At 38.5% G+C, this 22,860-nt stretch overlaps 1 protein-coding gene across 2 annotated transcripts in view; it reads right to left on the bottom strand.

The window, feature by feature from the left end:
• UGP2 (UDP-glucose pyrophosphorylase 2) overlaps positions 1-22,860 on the bottom strand; it is a 52,994-nt gene that overhangs the window by 15,435 nt on the left and 14,699 nt on the right. For both annotated transcript variants that reach the window (XM_032178186.2, XM_032178184.2), the window contains exons 2-3: positions 22,190-22,317; positions 20,696-20,803 (exon numbers count right to left, since the gene is read on the bottom strand). In XM_032178186.2, the coding sequence (XP_032034077.1) occupies positions 20,696-20,803; positions 22,190-22,303 (222 nt within the window). In that variant the 5' untranslated portion in view covers positions 22,304-22,317. The remainder of the gene's footprint in view (positions 1-20,695; positions 20,804-22,189; positions 22,318-22,860) is intronic.

The raw sequence follows: 22,860 nt of genomic DNA on the forward strand, positions 1-22,860 counted from the left end.
TAACAGTACCTGCCCTGTATGCTTCACAAGGGTATGATTATTGCAATCTGAAAGAATTTTTTTTTCAACAAAAGCAAGTTTGCCTGAAGGAAAATGAGCTGTGTAAACAGTTAAATTAGGAATGCCACTCCATATGTACAGAAAGTGTTCCAAGAACACTGGCTTATTCACTAAACCCTTACTGCACAGGGTTTGTGTGCCAAATTCTGTGCTAGTCACTTTCATGTATTGTCTATTTCACATTTCTAAAGGTAATAACCAAAAATCTGGATCATTTGAAAGATCCCACAAATTTACTTTGTAACAGAAAAGTCATACCTAGAATAATGTCTTTGTCCGGTTGTGTTGCCATAAAGGAATCCCTGAGGCTGGGCAGTTTATAAAGAAAAGAGGTTTATTTGGTGCACGGTTCTGCAAGCTGTACAAGAAAGAAGCATGGTGTCAGCATCTGCTTCTGGTGAGCACCTCTGGAATCTTCCACTCATAGTAGAAGGCAGAAGGGAGCTGGTTTGTAGAGATCACATGGTGGGAAGCAAGAAAAAAAGGGAGGGAGGTACCAGGCTTTTTTTTTTTTTAAACAATCAGTTCTTGCTATAACTAATGGAGCGAGAACTCATTCATTACCACAAGGACAGCACCAAGTCATGCATGAGGGATCCGTTCCCATGACCCAAACACCTCCCACTTTGCTAAGTTGCTAAATCCTATCAATAACATCAGTACTTCTTATCTGTACTCTCAGATACATCTGACACAACAGAACACTCCCTAAACCTTGAAGTGCTCTATTACCCTTGACCTATGAAACACCATACTCTGTTTTCCTCCTCTTTCTGCCTGCTCCTTGAAAATCTCATTCTAAGTAGACCTCCTCTTCTACGCAATCAGCTTCAATTACTCCTGTCTCCACGGCAACCTAACATACTCAGCTGCTAAGACAGAAGCCTGCTCATATGTGATCAATGACCAAGTCCTGTCAGTCTCATGACCTGTGTTATTGCAGTGGTCTCTATGATCCTTTACCTCTTTCCAACCCACCCTCCATCTCTCAAGTGGCAATCTCTTAAAAAAGAATGTGAGCATGTTTCCCTCCTTATTGCATCATTCATAAAATAAAGCACTGGCATGGCATGGCAGAAATTATTAGCGGCCTACCCCAACATCATTTTTTTCCCCTTTCACTTTAGAACCCTGACTTTCAGCTGGGCACACTGCCATCCAGAATAAAAGACTCCATTTCCAGCCTCCCTTGCAGCTATTTGTGCCAAAGTTCTGGTCAATATGATTAACTAGAAGTGAATTAAAAGATTTCCAGGAAGTCTCTGTGAAAGGGCAGGGTCTGTGCCATCTTCCTTCTTCTTGCTGTTTGGACTAGAGGCATGATGAATAGTGTTCAGGCTGGTGGCCATCTGGACAATGAGGAGATACTCTAAGGACGGCAGAGCAGCCAGACAGAGAAACCCAAGTTTCTGATTACCACATAATTGTCTTACTAACTCTGGATTGCCTCTCTCCAGATCTACTGTGTTATTCTGGGTTTCTCTATTCTATGTAGCTGAATCTAATCCTAACCGGAAGACAGGGTTTGCAAGGTCCTTAATGATTTGACCTTTTTTACCTTCCACTCTTTCTTCTACTCCCCCTAACATGCTGCTACAGGAACATGGAGCATTGGGTTCGCTAACATACCACATCTCTTGCTTGTAAGGCCTTGCACTTTTTCCTCTCATACAACTTCACTTCATCAACTACTTTTTCTTTCTCTTCCACATCCCAGCTAAGACTGGCGATTTACGGCTTTATGAGCCAACAGGTACTTGTGAAGATAAAATAATGGAGCCTCTTTCAGGCTAGTTCACCACCCCTAAAAAAACAAAATGTTTGCTTACAATTTACTTCACTACATTGGAAATGTCATTCACAGAATATAAAATTAATATTAGTAAGAGAAGCATTCATTTCCCAGTGAAAACTAATGTGCAAATAGAGTAAAAAATAAGCTTTACCTCTCTCCAAACTAAGTTTCAATGAGAAGGCTTCTGTTTGGCTTGAATAAGAAGCTGATGCGTGATGTGGTTTGAGATGATTACATGCATACCATCTTTAATTGCCATTCCATTTTGACTTTTCTTTTTGATGGTCACAAGTGCTGAAAACCGTAAAGTGCTCAAAAGCAAGCTCCCCCAACTTTTGTTCTGTTAGTCGTATGCAGCCTGTGCTACAAACACCAGAATTCTCTAAGACTGAGAGCTGAGTGGTTCATGTGTGTCCTCTTTCTTTGAAAGTCAATAACGTCATCTTTGCAGAAGTCTGCATCATTCATACAGGGTTTCACCATACTGGATGTAAGGCTCACAGATGCAGAAGAAGGTGAATTACAGTAATATGTGGAACTCACTCTCCTCCTCTGCAGCAGGACCAGAAGTCCTGGCTAGCATCACAGACACTCTACTGGCATACAGAGCACCAACACCTCGTCCAGCATGTTTTGCTTGGCTTAGACATGTTATCATTTAAAAAACACTTTCAGAAGAGGTTCATAAATTTTTTTTTCTTTTTTTTTTTTTTGAGGGCACCAGCATGCAACAGCTGGCTGCACTGAGAAATGTCTGAAATTGCAAGGACATGCTAAAGGGAAATTATGTAGTTGTTGTTTCCTCCATGACCCGATTCAGTAAACTACATCAATTCCAGCATGAATGATATCATTTGACAAAAAGCCTCCTTTAAATCGAATGAGACAGTAAAGTATAGTAACTGAGAGAGAACACAGGCTTTAATGCCAGGCTACCTGGGTTTCTTAGAATCCACCACTTATTATGGCAAATTATTTAACTGCTCTAAGTCTTTTTCATTTACTTCATTAATTTGTTATGAAGATAAATGAGATAATGCATATAAAGTGCTTAGCAAAGTGCCTGGCCCCACAGTAAATATTCAAATGTTGGCTGGTATTATTACTACTTCACTGATTCAGACACACTCCCTCACCCATACCCAACATTTTAACATTTCTGAAAGCAGGATCCACCATATAACCAATAGGTTCTTACAATTAATTGATTTCTTTTCTTTATTAGTGGTACATAAAACGTGTAACTTATAATCAATGGCCCAAATTTGATGAAATATAGTATTGAATTTCTAGGTTTCAAGTCATGAACTAGCTGAATGATCTCCCTGACATGGGCTTCAGCCAAAGTTTCTCTCCAGTCATGTGTAGCCTGAGGATATTAAGACAGAGGTCAACAAACTATGGTCTGAGAGCTGCCACTTGTTTTCATAAAGTTTTATTGGAACATAGCCATACTCATTAGTTTACATATAGTCTACGGCTATTTTCATGCTACCATGGCTGAATTGAGTAATCATCCCAATAGATTGTATGGCCTATAAAACCTAAAATATTTACTATCTGCCCCTTACAGAAAATGTTTGCCAACCCCTGGTTTAAGAAAGCCTTGTGGAAAAAACCCAAGTTTTGATAATATTTCTCCCTTTTCAAACCATGCTTCTCCTAAAATAGCTCCATACTGCCTGAGATGCCTCAGGATGGCCAGAGAAAAGAGGGTCTCTCTAAGGCTATATGTTGGCTTCATGCTTCCACTGGCAAGAACGCTGCCATATAAACAACCCCCTAGGCTTTTGTACGTTCTCAAATTTCTCCAGGAAAGCAAAACCAGTAATATGTAATTGGTAACAGAAATCAGGCAATTTTCAAAACAACAGAAAGAAAACTTGAGATTTAAAAAGGTTTTTGTGGCCGTGCACAGTGGCTCACGCCTGTAATCCCAGCACACTGGGAGGCCGAGATGGGCAGATCACTTGAGGTCAGGAGTTCAAGACCAGCCTGGCCAACATGGCGAAACCCTGTCTCTACTAAAAGTACAAAAATTAGCTGGATGTGGTGGCGCATTCCTGTAATCCCAGCTACTCAGGAGGCTGAGGCAGGAAATTTGCTTGAACCTGGGAGGCAGCGGTTACAGTGAGCCAAGATTGCGCCACTGCACTCCAGCCTGGGCGGTAAGAGCAAGGAGGAAAAAAAAAAGGCTTTTGTCCACTAGTAAGTCATCTAAAGTAATCAAATTCACACAGACAGAAACCAGAATGGTGCTTGCCAGGGGAGTAGGGGAGAGGGGGTAGAAGGGAATGGGGAACTGTTCTTTAATGCTAAAGAGTCTCAGTTCTACAAGATGAAAAAGTTGTGAAGATTGGTTGCCAAATAATACAAATATACTTAACAACACTGAAGGATACATTTTAAAATAATTAAGATAGTAAATTTTATGTTATGTGTATTTTACAATTTAAAATTTAATTAAAAAAATATTTTGTGTAAGTGTGTATATGCAGTCACACATGTATGCCCCATCAAGGAGTTCAAGAACCAAATGGCAAAAGTATCACTTTTTAGAAGCCATTTGTGACCTTCAGCCCTAGTAGTGAATCTGGTGCAGCTCTTGGCTTCGGGCGCTACCGCCTCCTATCACAGCAATTCTTACAGTCTCCAAACTGCCTGCTAAGTTCTCTGGCTCTGTTATACGACTGTAAACTCCATAAAGGCAGTGACTGCCACCTGATACTCCCCACCACATTCATCACCTTTAAACTACTAATGGCTTAGCTTCCCAGTGTTGGCAGCACTCAAACATTTGTGAATAAGCGAATAAATGAATGAAACAAACAGCTATTAATGAATGAAATCTGTTCTCCGAAAATTATTTCTTGTCCTACTTTTAAATCCTTAGTTTAAAATAAAAGTGGTTTGATCACTGATTAGAAACCAGATTACAACCACCCACTACTTTAATTCAAAAAATAAAATATTGGATCAACAGATGTTATATACAAGTTTGATGAAAGAAAACCTAAATAGAAAACTTTGTTTTGCATAAGAAATTTTATAGGTCATAAAATTAGTACAGGAATTACAAAGCAATCCCTCTGTAATAAACGAATAGAATGAACAATCACATATCACAAGCCTGGAAAAGTAAATTTCCTAAGAAAGTTTTTTGTCTTCTACCACTTATAAATTATAAGCAAAGCAAACAATCAAATCAAGTACATATTTTTATTTTCCCAGCTATTAACTCCAGTATCTTTGGGGTTTTTAAAAATTAATTGTAGGGCCAGACGCAGTGGCTCACAAATGTAATCCCAGCACTTTGGGAGACCAAGGCAGGTGGATCACAAGGTCAGGAGATAGAGACTATCCTGGCTAACACGGTGAAACCCCATCTCTACTAAAAATACAAAAAATTAGCCGGGCGTGGTGGCTGGCGCCTGTAGTCCCAGCTACTCGGGAGGCTGAGGCAGGAGAATGGCGTGAACCCAGGAGGCAGAGCTTGCAGTGAGCCGAGATTGCACCACTGCACTCCAGCCTGGGTGACAGACCGAGACTCTGTCTCAAAAAAAAAAAAAATTAATTTTAATTACTCTAAAATAAATGTTACTAACCTGTGGAAAGGAAAACATAAAGGCAATTTTTCCAGTGGTGGATGAGCCCTCACAGTCCAAAAGCAAAAATTGGTAACATTTTTTACATGTAAGTAAACAGGTCTTTTCAAAGAGCTAGTTAGAAATCTTGGCACCAACACTGTCCTCCAAACAACTACATACACTAGTACTAACGCAATCATTCATGCTCAATATCCTTCAATATAATCTGCTACTTCAGTTACTAAAGTCCGCCTTAGTAAAATTCTAAGCAAATATTTGCGAACCAGAATCTTATTAAAAGTCACTTATTTTCAGTCTAAATTTTGCACTGTCCTCTCTAGGAAGCCAAACTTGAATAGTGTGCCTTTTTGTTATATTAAAGCATCATAGCAATTCAAAATCCAATGACCAATTACTACAAATAAAAGGTTAGTTCTCTATTACATGTTTCAAACAGCAGTTAATACAACAGCCAATGGAAAAAAGATCACGTTAATAAATAAAAATCTAAAGAAAAATCTGGAAATTTAAAAATATTTTTCATCTCAACTGGCAAGTATGTTTTAAAGTGATAATATTAAATGCTTTAATAAATACAGTGAGATTGGCAATAAAACAGACTATAGTTCTCTACTCAAATGTCAACTTAGGCCTTCTCTATCCAGCCTATCTAAAATATTACCTCTACCCCTTCTTCTCTGTTCCTTTATCTTTCTTTTTCTTCATTTCACTTATCACTACTTGAAATCACGTTACATATTTTTTATTGTCCACTTCTTTACTAGATTGTAAACTAGAAACTAGATGAATGGAGGGTTTTATCATTATGGTTCTCTACTAATATACATACAGTTGGTGCTCAAAAAACAGCTGTTGGACCAACAAATTAATATGAATGGGAGTGCAAATTGATATACTTTTTTTTTTTTTTTGAGATGGAGTTTCACTCTTGTCGCCCAGGCTAGAGTGCAATGGCGTGATCTCAGCGCACTGCCACCCAGGTTCAAGTGATTCTCCTGCCTCAGCCTCCCAAGTAGCTGGGATTACAGGTACGTGCCACCACGCCTGGCTAATTTTTGTATTTTTAGTAGAGACGGGGTTTCACCATGTTGGCTAGTTTCAAACTCCTGACCTCAGGTGACCTGCCCACCTCAGCTTCCCAAAGTGCTGGGATTACAGGTGTGAGCCACTGAGCCCAGCCTGATATACTCTTTTTGGAAAGCAATCAGAAATACAAAACAAAACCTTTAAAAAGTTCATATCCTCTGAAGAAAACACCATTTCTGAACATTTATTCTTAGAAAAGTCAGAAATGCAAAGTTTTACATTCATTACACGGTTTTAATAACAGCAAAAAATCAGAACCAACCTACCCAACTATAAGAGAATCCCCAGAAGTAACAGACGCTGATACGCTCACACTACCGTCAACTACAATATTTCCTTGAAGTGATTAACTGAATCCACTGTCTTATTTTCCACCATCAAAAAATTAAGAAAAGACATTTCATTTCCAAGGTTTTGCCATGCTTAATGATAAATGATCAAAGATCCTATGATGGCCATCAACCATCCTTCCTAAAATTTCACCTAAACTTTGACAACTTAATGCCAAGGATACTGTGCAAAGCCTCCTTGGCCCACTAAACACCACATAATGAACACATACCAATTCTTTAAACATCTCCACCTCCATACAATATGAAAACGGGTACTTAATTATTTTAATAGCTACAATAGTCCTCTAAGACAAGGCCTACCTCTTATATTTATCTTGAGTTTGGTAGACATAAAACCTATAAACGTGGTTGGAGTCGCTGGTTAAAAGTAATTCTACATATAACCTAGGGCTTTCAGTATGTGAATCTAGATATCCTTCAGTAAAACTCATTAAACAAAATAGTCACCTAAGCATGTTCATAATGTTGTTTATTCTCACTGACAGAGTAGAGGCCTCCTGCAATCCTGAAGGTTAAAGAATTAGCTAAAGTGTATCTTTGCAATAACAAAAATTTGTTAGGATAGATGAGTTTATTTAATACAATGAAAACTGCAGACTAACAACACATTTGATAGAATATTTTGCTAAAAATAAAAACAAAGTATTAAATTATTCATGAATAATATATGAAACATACATCAAATTAAGTACACTGATAAATATATAAAAATACATTTAAAACCAAAGGCAAATAATAAATATGAAAGTTATAGAATTTTAAAAAGAAGCACAATCTAGACTCTTAATTCCATTGTTTTTACTGTGCCCAGCATAATACCTGACATAGAGGAGGTATTTCATAAATATTTGTTGAATGTGTAATGATAGCAACCTTTGCTATGGTTGAGCCTTTGCCAAAATGCCTGGCACATAGTAAATGCTTTTATGAATATTGTCAATAATCCTCACTAAAATCCTATAAAGTAGGTTCTTTTATTACTTCTACTTTTTATGAGTAAGGAAACCAAGACTTAAAGCAGTTAAATAACTTGCCCAATGTTACATGGCTAAGGAGTAATGAGGCTAGGACAAATCTCTTAAGTCTGTTTTTTTATCTCACTGCCATTACTAACAAATTGGAAAAAAAGTGTTAAATACACTGTAGGCAGAATGAATTCAAAATGTATATGCAGGTGGTCTTTGTAATGGTAGGATTTTTTAGTGATTTACATAGAGCTTGAAGTAATTTCTCAGATACGTGTTGACTGTGCACTTGGTTAAGAATATTATAGCTCTCTATCATAAAATTAGGGATTTTAAAACTATAAAAATTCGCACAATGAACAACATAAATATACAGAAATTAAACTACAAGCTCAGCTATCCCTGAGAAATGGTGTTAAAAATAAAAAAATTAAAAAACAGGGAAATTTCAAAGTAGCCATTTCAGTAACAGTGACCAAGAACCACAAGAAATCTGTATTTCCTATGTAATTAGGGGTTTCAGATTGAGGAATTTAAAGCACAGCTACTCCCTACTTGCTTCCTAAAAAATACATCCGCCTAGACTGCTAGAAGGCACAGGACCGTCCATCCTGTGTTTTCCAGCATCTTCTTATTTCAGCCAAAATGATCCCCCAATTGACAATGAGCTTGCGGCATGGCCCCCACTTACCTTGCCTACCCTCATTTCCCACCTATTTGCATTCTTATTCTCCAGGAGTACTATAAAAATTATAGTTCTTAGAGCACCTTCTGTTCTCTCATGCCTGTGGGACTTTGCATACCACATTCTCTTAAACCTGGAGTATCTACCCCTGATTTTTTGGGCAAACTCTTACTCATACTTCAAGTCTGAGCTCTAACATTACCTCTTATCCTTAACTTGATTAGGACTTCACCAACTCACCAGCTGCTCCTTCTCCTGCTACACTGAGCACGTATACCAGAAACCCACTTAATTATTTAAAACATCTGAACAAGTAGTCAGTTAATTTTAAAAATAAGTGCAAGCATAGACTCATGAAAAAGTTTTAGATACATTAAGTATTTTAACTTTTTACAAATAAGTCTACATTCATTCACCAAGGTATTTTCCTTATTTATAGCACGAATCTGTTGACCCAGAGCTGTGTGTCATCTTTCTTATATAAACCACATCAATAATATGCATTCTGTGATTTTCAGTTTCAGTTTCTTCCAAGTGGACCAAGAGCTTAGACATTTGTGAAACAATCTGCATGCAGAAGAATCACTCTAGATTAATGCAATTTTCCCAGTCTTTCCTAGTTGTCACACCTATTCAACATTTTTTTTTGCTATTCATCTTTATCCAAGTTTCCCAAAGCATTCAACTCAGTTTTCATAGGAAGAGCTTTTTTAAACCCATTTCACTAGTTTATATAAAGTTTAATTATATTATGTCATTATAAGCAAGATAACTAGCATGAACACATTTGAGAACAAGCACAATTGACTTCGGTAAGCAAGCCACTCACTTTGGTGGGAGAACATATGCATAATAAAACGTAGACCCGAGGCCAGGTGAGGTCACTCACACCTACAATCCCAGCACTTTGGGAGACCTAGGTAGGAGAATCGTTTGAGCCCAGGAGTTACCAGCCTGGGTAACATAGCGAGACCTTGTCTTTACAAAAATTTGAAAATTAGGTGGGTGTGCCGACACATGCCTGCAGTCCCCGCTACTCAAGAGGCCGAGGCAGGAGGATCCCTTGAGTTCACAAGTTCAAGGTAACAATGAGCTATGGTCACACCACTGCACTTCAGCCTGGGCAACAGAGTGAGACCCTGTCTCTTTGGGGGAAAAAAAAAAAAGTAGACCCAAGAATTCTGAGAATGGAGAACACCAGTTATTCTCTCTAGGTAGAAGCCTGTTAGTGAAATATCTCCTGAACCACATTCATAGCTATTACCCAGTGGCACAATAAACATATTTTTGTGCAAACATCTCCTCACTAAACCAAAAGTTCAGAACTGGCTTGCTATTGTATGCCTGTGTTATTGATTCCTTCAGCCCTCTAGGCAGCTGGGCAGGGCTGGAGGCAGCCACGGCCTCCTTCCCTACTAAATGGCCTCTTACATTTACCCTACTCATTTTCTATGGGAAAATTTGGGAAACATTGTATGGTCCAAATTTTAAGTTCTTTAAGGAGAGTGACTGTCTTTATTTTTGCATTCCCAATAATTAAAATAAAACAGTGGGTATTTGATAGGTCTGTAGAATAAACATAATGAATAAAGGAGACTTTGATAGCCTCACATAGTGACTACAGATAAACCAGAAAAAAGGACTTCAGACAGGGAGATGTGACTGTTGGGGGTAAGCCTGGGCCAGAAGAGCAGTGATGGGAAATTACTTTTCTAAATTATTTTATTTATTTATGAATTTATGTTTTATCTCTCCCACTAGAATAGAGGTGTATTAGTATTAGGCCCTTGACTATCTTGTTCACTTGTATCTCAGTGCCCAATGCCTATCACACAGTAGCTATTCAATAAATATTTGTTAAATGTATCGTGGGAAGAACTTCAAAGAGAAGTGAGGGTATTTTAGGCTCTAAAGGAAGGAATGGAGCCTGCTCTACTCTACTCAAGGAAAGATGGAGAACTGATGGAAAGGCCATACTTTAAAGACTTTCAAGTTTCTTTCAAACATTGCTGGCAACTGGTGGGTGTTCTACAATACATCATAGTGATTAGGAATGCGGGCTCAGGTAGACCTGGGCCTAAATTCTGCCTTATTAGCTAAGGAAACTTGTGTGGATAACTCAATCCCTCTCAGCCCCCAGTGTGTCTTGCATTATGAAAAAAGGATAATAGTGAGCTCCTAGAGTTATCTGAGTATCATGTAAGAAAACACATGTGGAAGAGTTGAGAAGAATGCTTATTAGTGCTGAATAAATGTTTGTTGCTATTGTTATTACTACTGTTGTTGATAAGCACATAAAGTATGCCACATTCGGTGCACTAGAGATAAAGATAGGGATGTATTCCTTATTGTTACTACAGGATACCAAAGAACCAGGTCTTAGGGGGCCTATCTACCTGGTTCATCAGGGCCCCTTCTCTTAGGTGACTTACTCTGAACTTCAGTTTCCTCTTTTGTAAAATGACATAATAGTACCTATCTTCCAGGTCTGTTATGAATATTAAATGAAATCACAAACGTAAAGGATTCAGCACAAAGCCTGACATGTGAGTACCCAAACACTGGCAATAATCATTCACTACAGAATACAGAGCTTTGCATACACAGCTTTTTACAAAGTTTTAAAAAAGGAAAAATGCTTAAAGCTTTGCTTCATTAAAAACCAAAAAACCCTTTGAAATGGTGTTTCTTGTTCTTTTGAAATAAGAGAATATTTTCCAATCTGCTGTTAGCATTAGGACTATGTACAATGAAGACACCTGTCTTTTTTTTTTTTTTGAGACGGAGTCTCGCTCTTTCACCCAGGCTGGAGTGCAGTGGCGCGATCTCGGCTCACTGCAGGCTTCGCCCCCCCGGGGTTCACGCCATTCTCCTGCCTCAGCCTCCCACGTAGCTGGGACTACAGGCGCCCGCCACCTCGCCCAGCTAATTTTTTGTATTTTCAGTAGAGACGGGGTTTCACCGTGTTAGCCAGGATGGTCTCGATCTCCTGACCTCGTGATCCGCCCGCCTCGGCCTCCCAAAGTGCTGGGATTACAGGCGTGAGCCACCGCGCCCGGACAAAGACCCGTCTTAAACAAGCCCATCTATAAATAGAAATCTGTATTTAATGGCCTACTTCTACTTCTTTCCATATTTAGTCTAGTCATAGGTAACATCCAAGTTTCTTCTCAGCTATCTTTTATATATTTTCACTTTTGACCTTGAAAGAAAAATTCCATCAGTACTCTTAGTTATTACCTTGTCCTTCGTTTGACTCAGCGGGAATTTTAAAAATGAGATACAGATAACAAATTAGCTTGGATAGCTTTATAATGTTTCTAGCTAAAAATAGTGTATCTTTGCAACTTTTTTGTAAATCAAACTATTCTAAAATTAAAAGTTGATTTTAAAACACATATTGTAAGTTGCTTCTTATTCAATGCTGATGTGTTAACCTACTTACAGCATTTTGTTTCTTCCTCTTGATATATTTGCCTCTCAAACTCCTGTAACTACTGCCCTTTCATTAAAAATTGTAGCGATTTCCAACATGCTAAAGAGATGTAAAATTATAATGCTCCCAACTGTGCACTTTAAACCTAGAAAACTAGAGAAGAGATGACAATAAAAGAATTGGCAGAAAACCCAGATTAAAAAAACAAGAAATAAGTAAAACGCTGTGGTTACAGATGGCAAACGATCCTACAAAGTAGATGGTACCTATGAAGAGAAGGTACCAACTGCTCCCTAAACCTTACTGTAATCTAGAATTTTTATAGAAATTTTAAGAAGTTCAAAGACTTCTGAGTATTTTTTGAGTGTAAAAGGTAAAAGTGATACACAGATGGTTTAAAAAAATTCAAACGCTACAAACAGGTATGTATATTCATCACCTTTTTGTAGAAGTCAGCTGAAGTCATAAAATTAGTCAACCTTGTGGAACATCTGACCCATATCCTTATCAGCTAAGAAGATAGTTTTAAAAGAACACTCCACTTTAGTATGGATTAGAAAGGACAAAGGTAGATGACTCAGGGAGCTGGAAAGATATGCTAACAGAAATGGACTTCCAAACACCAACCTGCTTACATCACAATCTGTTCCAGTAAAGTCCTTAGCAAAGGACTCTTTACTAAAATCATCTTGTATCTCCCTTCTTGTTAACCTACCTGTGGGCAAAAGAAGTTTCAGAATAACTTATAATCCTAAGTGCCTTAAAAAAAGAAAAAACAAAAAAAAAAAACCCGCAGCCTCTTACATCATCCTGCTTATGCTGTATGCTAGCCTTAAATGCTGAGGTATTGAATAGCCTGTGATTAAAGCAGTGTAAAATACAATGATAGTTGTTGTTTTTTTTTTTTTTTGAGGCAGAGTTTCGCTCTTTCACCCAGGCTGGAGTAAAGTGATGCAATTTCAGCTCACTGCAACCTCCGGCCCCCCAGGTTCAAGTGATTCTACTGCCTCAGCCTCCTAAGTAGCTGGGATGATAGGCACCTGCCACCACACCCAGCTAATTTTTGTATTTTTAGTAGAGACGGGGTTTCGCCATGTTGGCCAGGCTGGTCTCAAACTCCTGACCTTAGTTGATCCACCTGCCTTGGCCTCCCAAAGTGCTAGGATTACAGGCATCAGCCTACACTGGTAGTTTAATTATGTAATTCACATAGTTGGAACAGCTCCAGAGAAATGAAGGTGGGAATGGGGAAAAGGCCAGAGGCTATAAAAGCAAAGTTCTATAAAAGGTTAAAGGGCTGGTATGGGCGAGTTATACAAAAGGCTAGAGAAAGGCAAGATGACATAAAACAGAGGGGAGGCAAGGCTGACCTCTTTTTTGGATGTATAAATTAAGAAAAAGGCAAGATCTGCTTAGCTTGCGTGTTTAAGGGAAAATCTATAAAGAAGTCCATTTCAAAGGGGCACAAGAAAACGGTTGGAGATGATGGAAAAGTTCTGTATATTGATTGTAGTGGCAGTTACATGACTATGAGCATCTGCCAAAACTCATAAAAATGTGCACTAAGCGGAGGAGAAACACCCCAAAGCTATTAACAGCTAAAATTCTGATTAACCTTATGAGGTTTATCACAATGAAAAACAAAAACAATAAGCATCTTTTAACTAATTGGGTTGATGTTTTATAATGTTGAAAAATCGAAACCAACTGTTTGAGTTATGTAATGAAGCAAGGTTTTACAATTTTGTTCCAATCTTCACTCTCTCAAATGGAAACTGAAGTTTCCGATATCTCCCCAGTGCAACCCACCAAGAGAAGAGGGAGGATCTCAGCCTGGAAGAAGGGCTGCAGTGGCAGGCAAAGAGACTCAGCATCTAGCTCTCAGGGGCTTTCTTCTGGCTCCAGATACGGAGCAGCAGACCCATCTACCATATGCTCCACCACCAGAGAACAGCTACATGCTATTAAGTTTATTATTTTTAGACACCTACTACTCTCAAAGCTTTTTTCTCTTTGATCATCCCTCTATCCTCAGGGAAATCTTGCCTCAAGGTTACCCCAAGAGTCTAGCCTAATGCCAGAAAGTCTTTCCTGAGCCTCAGGCCAGTAAGATGCTTCCACAGCACCCTATGGACTGTTAATTGTTTGTTCTGTAGTTAGCTGTTTCTGGACCCATTTCCTCCACAAACATGGGGCCAAAATTCTGAAAAGAGTCCAAGACTTATTTTTGTAGCACCAGCATCCAACTAGTGCCTCACAGAGAGAAGGTACCCGATAAATGTGTCTTGAATAAGATTCTAGGACAGTACTTCTTATCTTCACAGGTCATGAACCCCCCGCACTTTGAAAATCTAATCAAAGTCAGGTAATCTACTCTAAAAAATGTACATTTACACATGGTTTCACATATAATTTTAAGAACTCTATGAAGGGACTGCAATTCCTACAAAGACCTCCCAAATTGAGATGTCCGGCATAAACATTCTAGTCTCAGCTATACAATGCGACAAGTGAAGTGTCAGCTGTTTAAGTCTAATCTAGAACAAAAAAAATGAATTAGTAGGTCCCCCAAGTAAGAGATGTCAGGGAAGAAAAGATAAGAAGTAGACATGGGCCGCCCATCCCATTTTATATAAAGATTCCCCCACTATTTATATTAAATAAAGATAATGGGGCCTGGCAAGGTGGCTCATGCCTGTACTCTCAGCACTTTGGGGAGGCCAGGAGTTTGAGACCAGCCTGGACAACACAGCAAGACCCAGTTTCCTACAAAAAAAAAACCAAAGTTTTTTATAGTTAGCCGGCCATAGCGACACATGCCTGTAATCCCAGCTACTCAGGAGGCTGCAGCAGGAGGGTTGCTTGAGCCCAGGAGTTTGAGGCCACAGTGAGTATAATCATGCCACTGCTGCACTACAGCTTGGGAAACAGAGGTAGTCACTGTCTCTAAAAATGTATATATGCATTTTCATTCCATTATAAGACATATGATACACTTAGGGAGTAGAATACCAAACTTATCTTTATTAGTTATCACTAGCCCTGTGACACATGAGCTGAGGTCTAAAAAGACTCTTCGTGGGGTGGAAATTGGAATTGGAGGGACTGGAAATGTTCAAATAGTAGTATTACCACCTAAACCCACACTCTGATTTTCCTAATGAATTCAATTCTGTGGGACTGGGGTGTCCTCTACTTTGGACACAAAGGCAGTAATTAAAGACCCTGGTCCAACAATAATACCTGGAGTCTTTCAAATCAAGTATATAACTGCCATTAAAGTTCCATGTATTTGCTATTGCTAGTTCTGAAGTGAAATTATAGACATGTAACCAGAATGGAATTAATAATCATGGGCTTGTTGTCAGTTCCTTTATCAGGTCCCCATTTCTGAAAGTCCTGTACACAAAGGAATGTGAAGGAAGGTAATCCCGAGGGAAATTCAAAAACTGTTCAATCCATCATGAAATCAAAAGTTGAAGCTTTGGCAATATTTGCTAAATTAGTATTAGTATATTTGCTTAGTATCAGTATTTCTATATATTACTGTTTTAAAACTTTATGTCAAAGAAACGATGAGACTCTTTGGTATTCAGCCATGTCCTCAGAGCCATTTCTTTAAATGCCACTAATTCCTTTTTGTGGAATACTTTTTAGGATCTCATTTGTGTGTGTATCTCCACATACACACAAAACAAGTCTCTAATGGCTTTACCATTGGCTAGTTGCAGCTGGGAAATCTTCACATGCTCAAAGTAAATCATCCTATACGGCATACTATATCAGATGCTTGGCCAGATTGCCTCAAGATTTTTTTCTTTTAATGTGCAAACTTTAAATGCACAGTGTACTACGGTTCACCTTCAGAAAAAAAAATTCTACGTATCTGTACTCTGCACACATAAACTGTAACTTCCTCAGACTTCCTTACAAACAAACAATAGCTTTCAATGTTTTTTGTATTGATAGACTAAGAAAAACTCTCAGCAATTTTATGGAACAAAACAAAAAACCTATTGGAGCTAAATTCCACATTGAGGCATGCTATTCTCTTCATGCCAATTTTCTACCCTATGACCCTATGTAACTCATCCCCATTCACAAATATACCTTCACTCTTTTGATCCTATTAAATATTGAAATGAAAAGTCATGGGTTTTTTTGTTTTTGTTTTTTTTTTTTTGAAACAGGATCTCACTCTGTTGCCCAGGCTGGAGTGCAGCAGCGATATCATAGCTTACTGTAGCCTCAAACTCCTGGGCTCAAGTGATCTTCCTACCTCAGCCTTCCAAGTAGCTGGGACTACAGGCAGATGCCACCAGGCACAGCTAACTAAAAAAAAAAAAATTTGTAGAGGCGAGGTCTATGTTGCCCGTGCTGGTAAAAAAGCCTTCTTTAGAGAATATTTTGTATAGAAATGAAAATACGTCATCACCGGGGGTCAGTGCCAGCCATGTGACTAACAGGTTTTAAATCAGCACTCAAGAGAACCTCTCAGCTCTAATACCTTCTTGAACAGGGCCCGTACTTTCTCGTAACTCTGATCTGTTTCCCATCCCTCTCCATGCCCAACGTGTAAGCTTGGCCAAGACCAAGACACTCTCATAACCTCTCTGGAAAACAATGAAATGGTCAAATAAGCTACATATGCTGGCTTGTCCTTCCTTGCTCTGATTTAAAACATTAACTTATATATATATATATAAATATATATATAATTTTTTTTTTTTTTTTTTTACTTATGTAGTTAAATATCAAGATAATCTTATTATTACATTTAGTTAACATTTACAAAGAAGGAGCAGAGCATTATCCATAACTCAATAAACTGGGTTCTTGTTAGCCATAATTCAATAAAACATGAACTCAAAAGACTTCTCACAAAACATCTATGTACTTACTGAGAGCTAAAATGAAGCATTCAACACAAAAGGCAAGAATGAGTAAAACCTCACAATATAAAATTTCAATGCCTATCTATAAAGTATGTCCTTCAATCTGGTATTTATGAAAAACTATTTTTATCTAAAAAGTGGTTAAGGCAAGAGGATCACTTGAGGCCAGGAGTTTAAGAGCAGCCTAGGCAACACAGGGAGACCGACTCTACCAAAAAAAAAAAAAAAAAAATTTAGCTGGGCCTGGTGGCACAATGCCTGTAGTCCTGCCTACTCAGGAGGCTGCGGCAGGAGGATTCCTTGAGCCCAGGAGTTCGAGGCTGTAGTGAGCTATGACTGTACCACTACACTCCAGCCTGAGTGACAGAACAAGACCTCATCTCTAAAAGAAAATAAAAAATAAAGATAAAAATTAAAAGTGATCATGTGAAATGACAAAGGCGTATGAGGTCAGTTTTCTGAGGACCAAAGAAATACAGAAAGCTATTAAAGATGTTCTGAAAATACATACACTAAAATGGGGTCAGTAAATGGGCTAGATAATAAGTATTTTAGGTTTTGTTACAAGCCATACTGTCTCCACTCCAACTATTCAACTCTGCCATTGTTGCAAAACAGCAGTTATAGACAATATGTAAGTGAATGTGTAGGTGTGTTCCAATAAAACTTTACTTACAAACCAGGTGGCTGACTCTGCTAATTGTCAACCCATACACAAAAATATAGATCCACTAGTATGACAATGTTTATGTCACACCTTTGATATAAGGCTGACATGAGAAATGTTACTCTAAATGGCTGTTCTTCCATAGTAATTTCTTTTTACTTAGGAATGTAAAATACTATTTGCATTTTTTAAAAAAAGACCTATGTTCACTTTTAAAAATTACATTTTGAAAGGAAAATTCATCTCTATATAATCTCCAAGACCTGAGAAACAAAACCTATGGGAAATAGAAGAGTGGGACTAGGAGGCTAGAAGGAGGCATTCAAAAGAACCAAGGTGAACAAACATTAGCTCATGATTTGTATTCTCAGAACTATCTGCAAAAGCTGGTAACATGCATACCGTATATAAAACACACTTGTGCCCTCAAGAAACTCATGACATAGTTGAAGAGCAAACTTATTTTTTGCCTCTGCATTCCAAAATTTTCAAGATTAAGGGCATATGGGATTGCAAATACATTTTTTGAAGAAGCTTAAAACTTAGGCTTCAAAATAAAGACACTTTCAATGACGACTTACACTTTTATAAACAGAAAAAGACTGCATAAAATCATATTACATCTAGAATTTAGTTTATATTTCTATTCTTTTGTCCTATATCAATTCTGTATTACTATCAGTAACTATGGCTCACTACATGGGCATAGCCTCCTGAAAGAATTTATCAGAACTTTCTTGGGAATGGGGTAGGGTAGTACTGAACCGAAAAAATCCCATGATCCCTCTTCTCCTTCCTTCTCCACCCTCTGACCCCCACTTCAAGAATCCCTACTATATATCATGATCTCTCAAAGTACAAAAGATTTCTCCACTGAAAAAAACTAATTCTTGAACCTTAAAATATATTGAACATAATAAATCTGTGTGCCTTCCTTCAAGTAGGCTCTATCTCCGAAAAGTTGTTTGTATAGTAGAAAACAAAAAATTCCCAGGTCTGCAAGCAAGAATTAAGACCAAAACCACTGTCAGGAACAGTGGTTCATGTCTGTAATCCGAGCATTTTGGGAGGCCAAGGCAAGCAGACTGCTTGAGCCCAGATGTTTGAGACCAGCCTGGGCAACATGGCGAAATCCCATCTCTACAAAAAAAATACAAAAATTAGCCAGACATGTTGGTAAACGCCTGTGGTCCCAGCTACCCAGGAGGCTGTGGGAGGACACGAGCCCAGAGAAATAGAGGCTGCAATGAGCCTTGATCATGCCATTGTACTCCAGCTTGGGTGGCAGAGTGAGACTGTCTAAAAAAATAAAAAAGAAAAGAAAAAAGAAACTATACTTCTATACCCAGGTCCATCATAAATTATATAAGTGAGGTTACTTAAATTAGGGTAATTCCTAAGCAAAAGTTATAAGTGTTTCGGGGGGGGGGGGGAATAAATAGTGCCTAAATTTATTATAATTTTAGGCTGTTCCCAAACATTTTTAAGAATCTGACTGAATTTAAACCTGCTTATTTTCTTCAACAACATACCTATCCAGAAGAATTCTAACTCTTTCTTGGAAGAAAATACTATTAAATCTACTACTTGAAAGTAGAAAAATAAATCACAATTCATTCACTAGGGCCAAGGAAATTAAAGACCAGAATAGCAGACCCTAAAAAAAAAAAACGCATATTGTAACTGTTAAGCATTACAGCCAAGAGGAATTTTAGCTTTAACATGAAAAATAATAGACTCCTCAGAGAGAACATTACGTGAGATTTTTATTTTTTAGCTTTTTTTTATAATGAGAATGTTATGTATAATTTTTAAAACTTTAAGAACTGAAAGACATTTTCCACATATGCAAATAAACGTACCTCTAACTAGGAACTATATATATAATTTTCTCATTAGGAAAAAACAAGAGAGATTCACTAGCTTAAGCTACGATAAATAGTATATAAATTAATGAGTGAAGCTGTATTCCAATAAAACTCTACAAACACAGGTGGCTTTCAAGCAATAGTTTGCCATACCCCTGCTGTAAACAGCCCAGTTTTTAAACCAATATTAGATTATGTAAGATTATACACATATAAAAATAAACTATCTACATATAATTATTCCACTGTATCAAGTCTTTTCTACCTGCAGCAAAATGTGCCAAAAGAAGCAGGGTTCCAAAGCGCTGAAAGGACAGGGAAGAAAGCCAATGTGTTAACCAAATCCTTAAACAATCACTTCATTTAGATCATCCATTCAACAAGTATTTGCTCAGGACACACCCCTCGCTTCAGGATCTAGTATGAAAGACAACACACTTACAAACACGACTAATTAGGCTGGCTAAGTGCCACATGATGGTAGAAATAACCACTAACATTTGCAAAATGCTTCAAGGTTTAACATATTTCCACATAAATTAATAAAGCTTCAAAATAACCCTGTGAGGTACATAAAGTACTTTGTATTATTCTCATTTTACACAAAACTCATAAGCAGCAGAGCTAGGATTTGAACCTCCAATACTACCACTCCATACCTCCATAGTGCAGCTTTCCGCTAGAGGCCTATGACAGATGTACAGGTATTTGAATTGAGCCTCCAAGAATGGGTGGGATTTTGATAGAAGAGACCCTGGCATTCCGAGGAAAAGGCATATACAGAAGCCCAGAAGCAAGGGAATACAATGTGCATAAAGTTAATGCTAGGCTGGTTCACATAAGGCAGTTGGGAAATAAGGCTATAAAGATGGGTTGAAAGCAAGAAGAGAGCTTTAAGGTCTGGCTAAGCATCCATGACCCTACGGGCAATGAGAAATCAAATGTTTTGGGAGAGAGAAGGAAGAAACAAAGTAAATGAAGCTCTTACGGTATATTTAGTACTTTGCAAAATAGTCGTTTCATATCCAGGGATACTGGGTACTGCCACTGGGAGATCAGACTGTTAGAGGACCTCAGCAAGACTCTGAGAGGTCTAAAAGAAGGAAAAGGAGCTGAAGGCTGTCTCCATAGTTTCAGGATGAGGGGTCAGAGAATTCAAAGCAAGTCCTGTCTTGTCTCACATGTTTGTTACAGGTCCCCTACACTACCCAACCCTCCTAAGTTAAACCAATGTCCAAGATTACCCTAAGTTTTCCTACATTTTATCTAAAACTTACCGAATCTTCAGGGGGTCTCTGGATTTTTCCCCAATCCACAGAAGGCCCCTTTTCTTGCAAAAATCTATGAAATAGCTTCCGAAATCCATCCAGGTCTTTTTTGGTGTGCTATGAAAATAGAAGTCATTGTTACAACAAGCAGAATGCTTAATATTTAATAAAAACATAAAGACAGATACAAGTTACACGTTTAAAATATCTTTACATGAAATTCTTATACCATTAGGACATGAAGGGAGCATGACTTTTTCACATCCTAATAGCTAATACAGGCTGGGCATGGTTGGTGCACGCCTGTAATCCCAGCACTTTGGGAGGCTCAGGCCAGCTGATTGCTTGAGCTCAGGAGTTTGAGACCAGCCTCGGCAATATGGCAAAACCCGGTGTCTACAAAAAAACAAACACAAAAATTAGCCAGATGTGGTGGTGTGTGCCTGTAGTCTCACCTACTCGGGGGCTGAGGTGGGAGGATCACTTGAGCCCAGGAAGTTGAGGCTGCAGTGAGCAGAGATTGCACCACTGCACTCCAGCCTGGGTGACAGAGTGAGACCCTGTCTCAAAACAAAAACAAACAAAACAAACACCATTTGTTTAATGGGAATTCCAACTGGCTCTGTACTTTTTTTTTTTTTTTTTTGAGATAGAGTCTTGCTCTGTTCCAGGCTAGAATGTAGTGGCGCAATCTCGGCTCACTGCAACCTTCACCTCCCAAGCTTAAACCACCTCCCACCTCAGCCTCCCCGGTAGCTGGGACCACAGGCGCATACCACCATGCCTGGCTAATTTTTGTATTTTTTGGTAGAGACAGGGTTTCGCCATGTTGCCCAGGCCAGTCTCAAACTCCTGAGCTCAAGCAATCCTCCTGCCTTGGTCTCCCAAAGTGCTGGGATTACAGGTAAGAGCCACTGCGCCTGGCCACTACACTTACTTACCAATATCTTTCTCTACTTCTCAATGAAAATTAATCTTCACTAAAAGAACAAAAAGAAACAAAACACAGCTAGCTTCAAAACATTAAGTATAAATTGAAATATAAAAATGAAAATACTAACCTATTGATTTATAAGTAAAAAAGTAAATGCCTCCCAGTTCTGGAAAACTTCTATGACAATTGTCAAAGTAGCATAGTTCTATCAGAAGTGACTCTCTGGAAAAGGCATGCAGGACATATGAAGCTAACTTCTCTCAATTACAACTGAACACCGGTATGCATTTCTCCACCCAATGACATCAAAACACAGAACAAAGTATAATTTGGTTCTGATCATTTTAATGACTTTGAAAACTTCCTAGGCTTAAATGAAAAAAAGATGATGGATTTACAACAGAGGGCAAATGTTAAAAGCCCTTAATTGTTAAGCAATTCTAATTTTTTTGTTTTTGATGTTAGCGTACATCTTGTGCTGATTCGAGGTGATGATGATGATCATCACCGGCAGCAACTCAGCATGAAGACAGATGAAGCGGGGGGAACCACTGTAGAGACCTCCTTACCTCAAATTCATGTGATGATGCTGTGGTGAGTATTTTTTCTAGTTCCTTCTTCACAGATAATTCTAGCTCTTGCCGAATGACTTCTTGGAACTGAGAAGCGCCATCTTGAGACATTGCTTTGCTAAGATCTTAAAACAAAAATATAAAACCACCAACTGAAAACTCCAGGAAGCCATTCAAACAGCTGGTAAGCTATAACTGATTTCTGGTATTCAGCAAATGAAAAGGGCTCAATCCCAAGGTCCCTTTATCCTGTGGCAGTAATTCAGTGGTGTCAACTAGCTAGGACTCGTTTCACTCCAGTTTCGTATTCTCCACTAAACAAGAACCCCTTGAGAGGTACTGGCAATTCCAAGGTGCCTCTACTTCCCTGTATCAATGTTTTCATTTTAAAAGGAGAAGGGCATAGGGCTGCCTGCCATCTTCTGGTTCCCAATTTCAGCCAAGACTTTGCACTGCTTACGTGTGTCAGACTAGACTTTTAATGCTTTTGGCATAGCCGGGCACTTCTGTGACAGATGGATCTCACTAAAGGTGACAGAAATCCCTCTTAGATAAATACAAACAACAAAAATAGAAAACTACAGAAAAAGGCTGGGCAATGGCAGCTCATGCCTGTAATCCCAACACTGCAGGAGACCGAGGCGGGTAGACCCTGGTGCCCAGGAGCT

Source organism: Hylobates moloch, unplaced genomic scaffold, assembly GCF_009828535.3.
Source record: "Hylobates moloch isolate HMO894 unplaced genomic scaffold, HMol_V3 SCAFFOLD_15, whole genome shotgun sequence".
NCBI classification, from domain to species: domain Eukaryota; kingdom Metazoa; phylum Chordata; class Mammalia; order Primates; family Hylobatidae; genus Hylobates; species Hylobates moloch.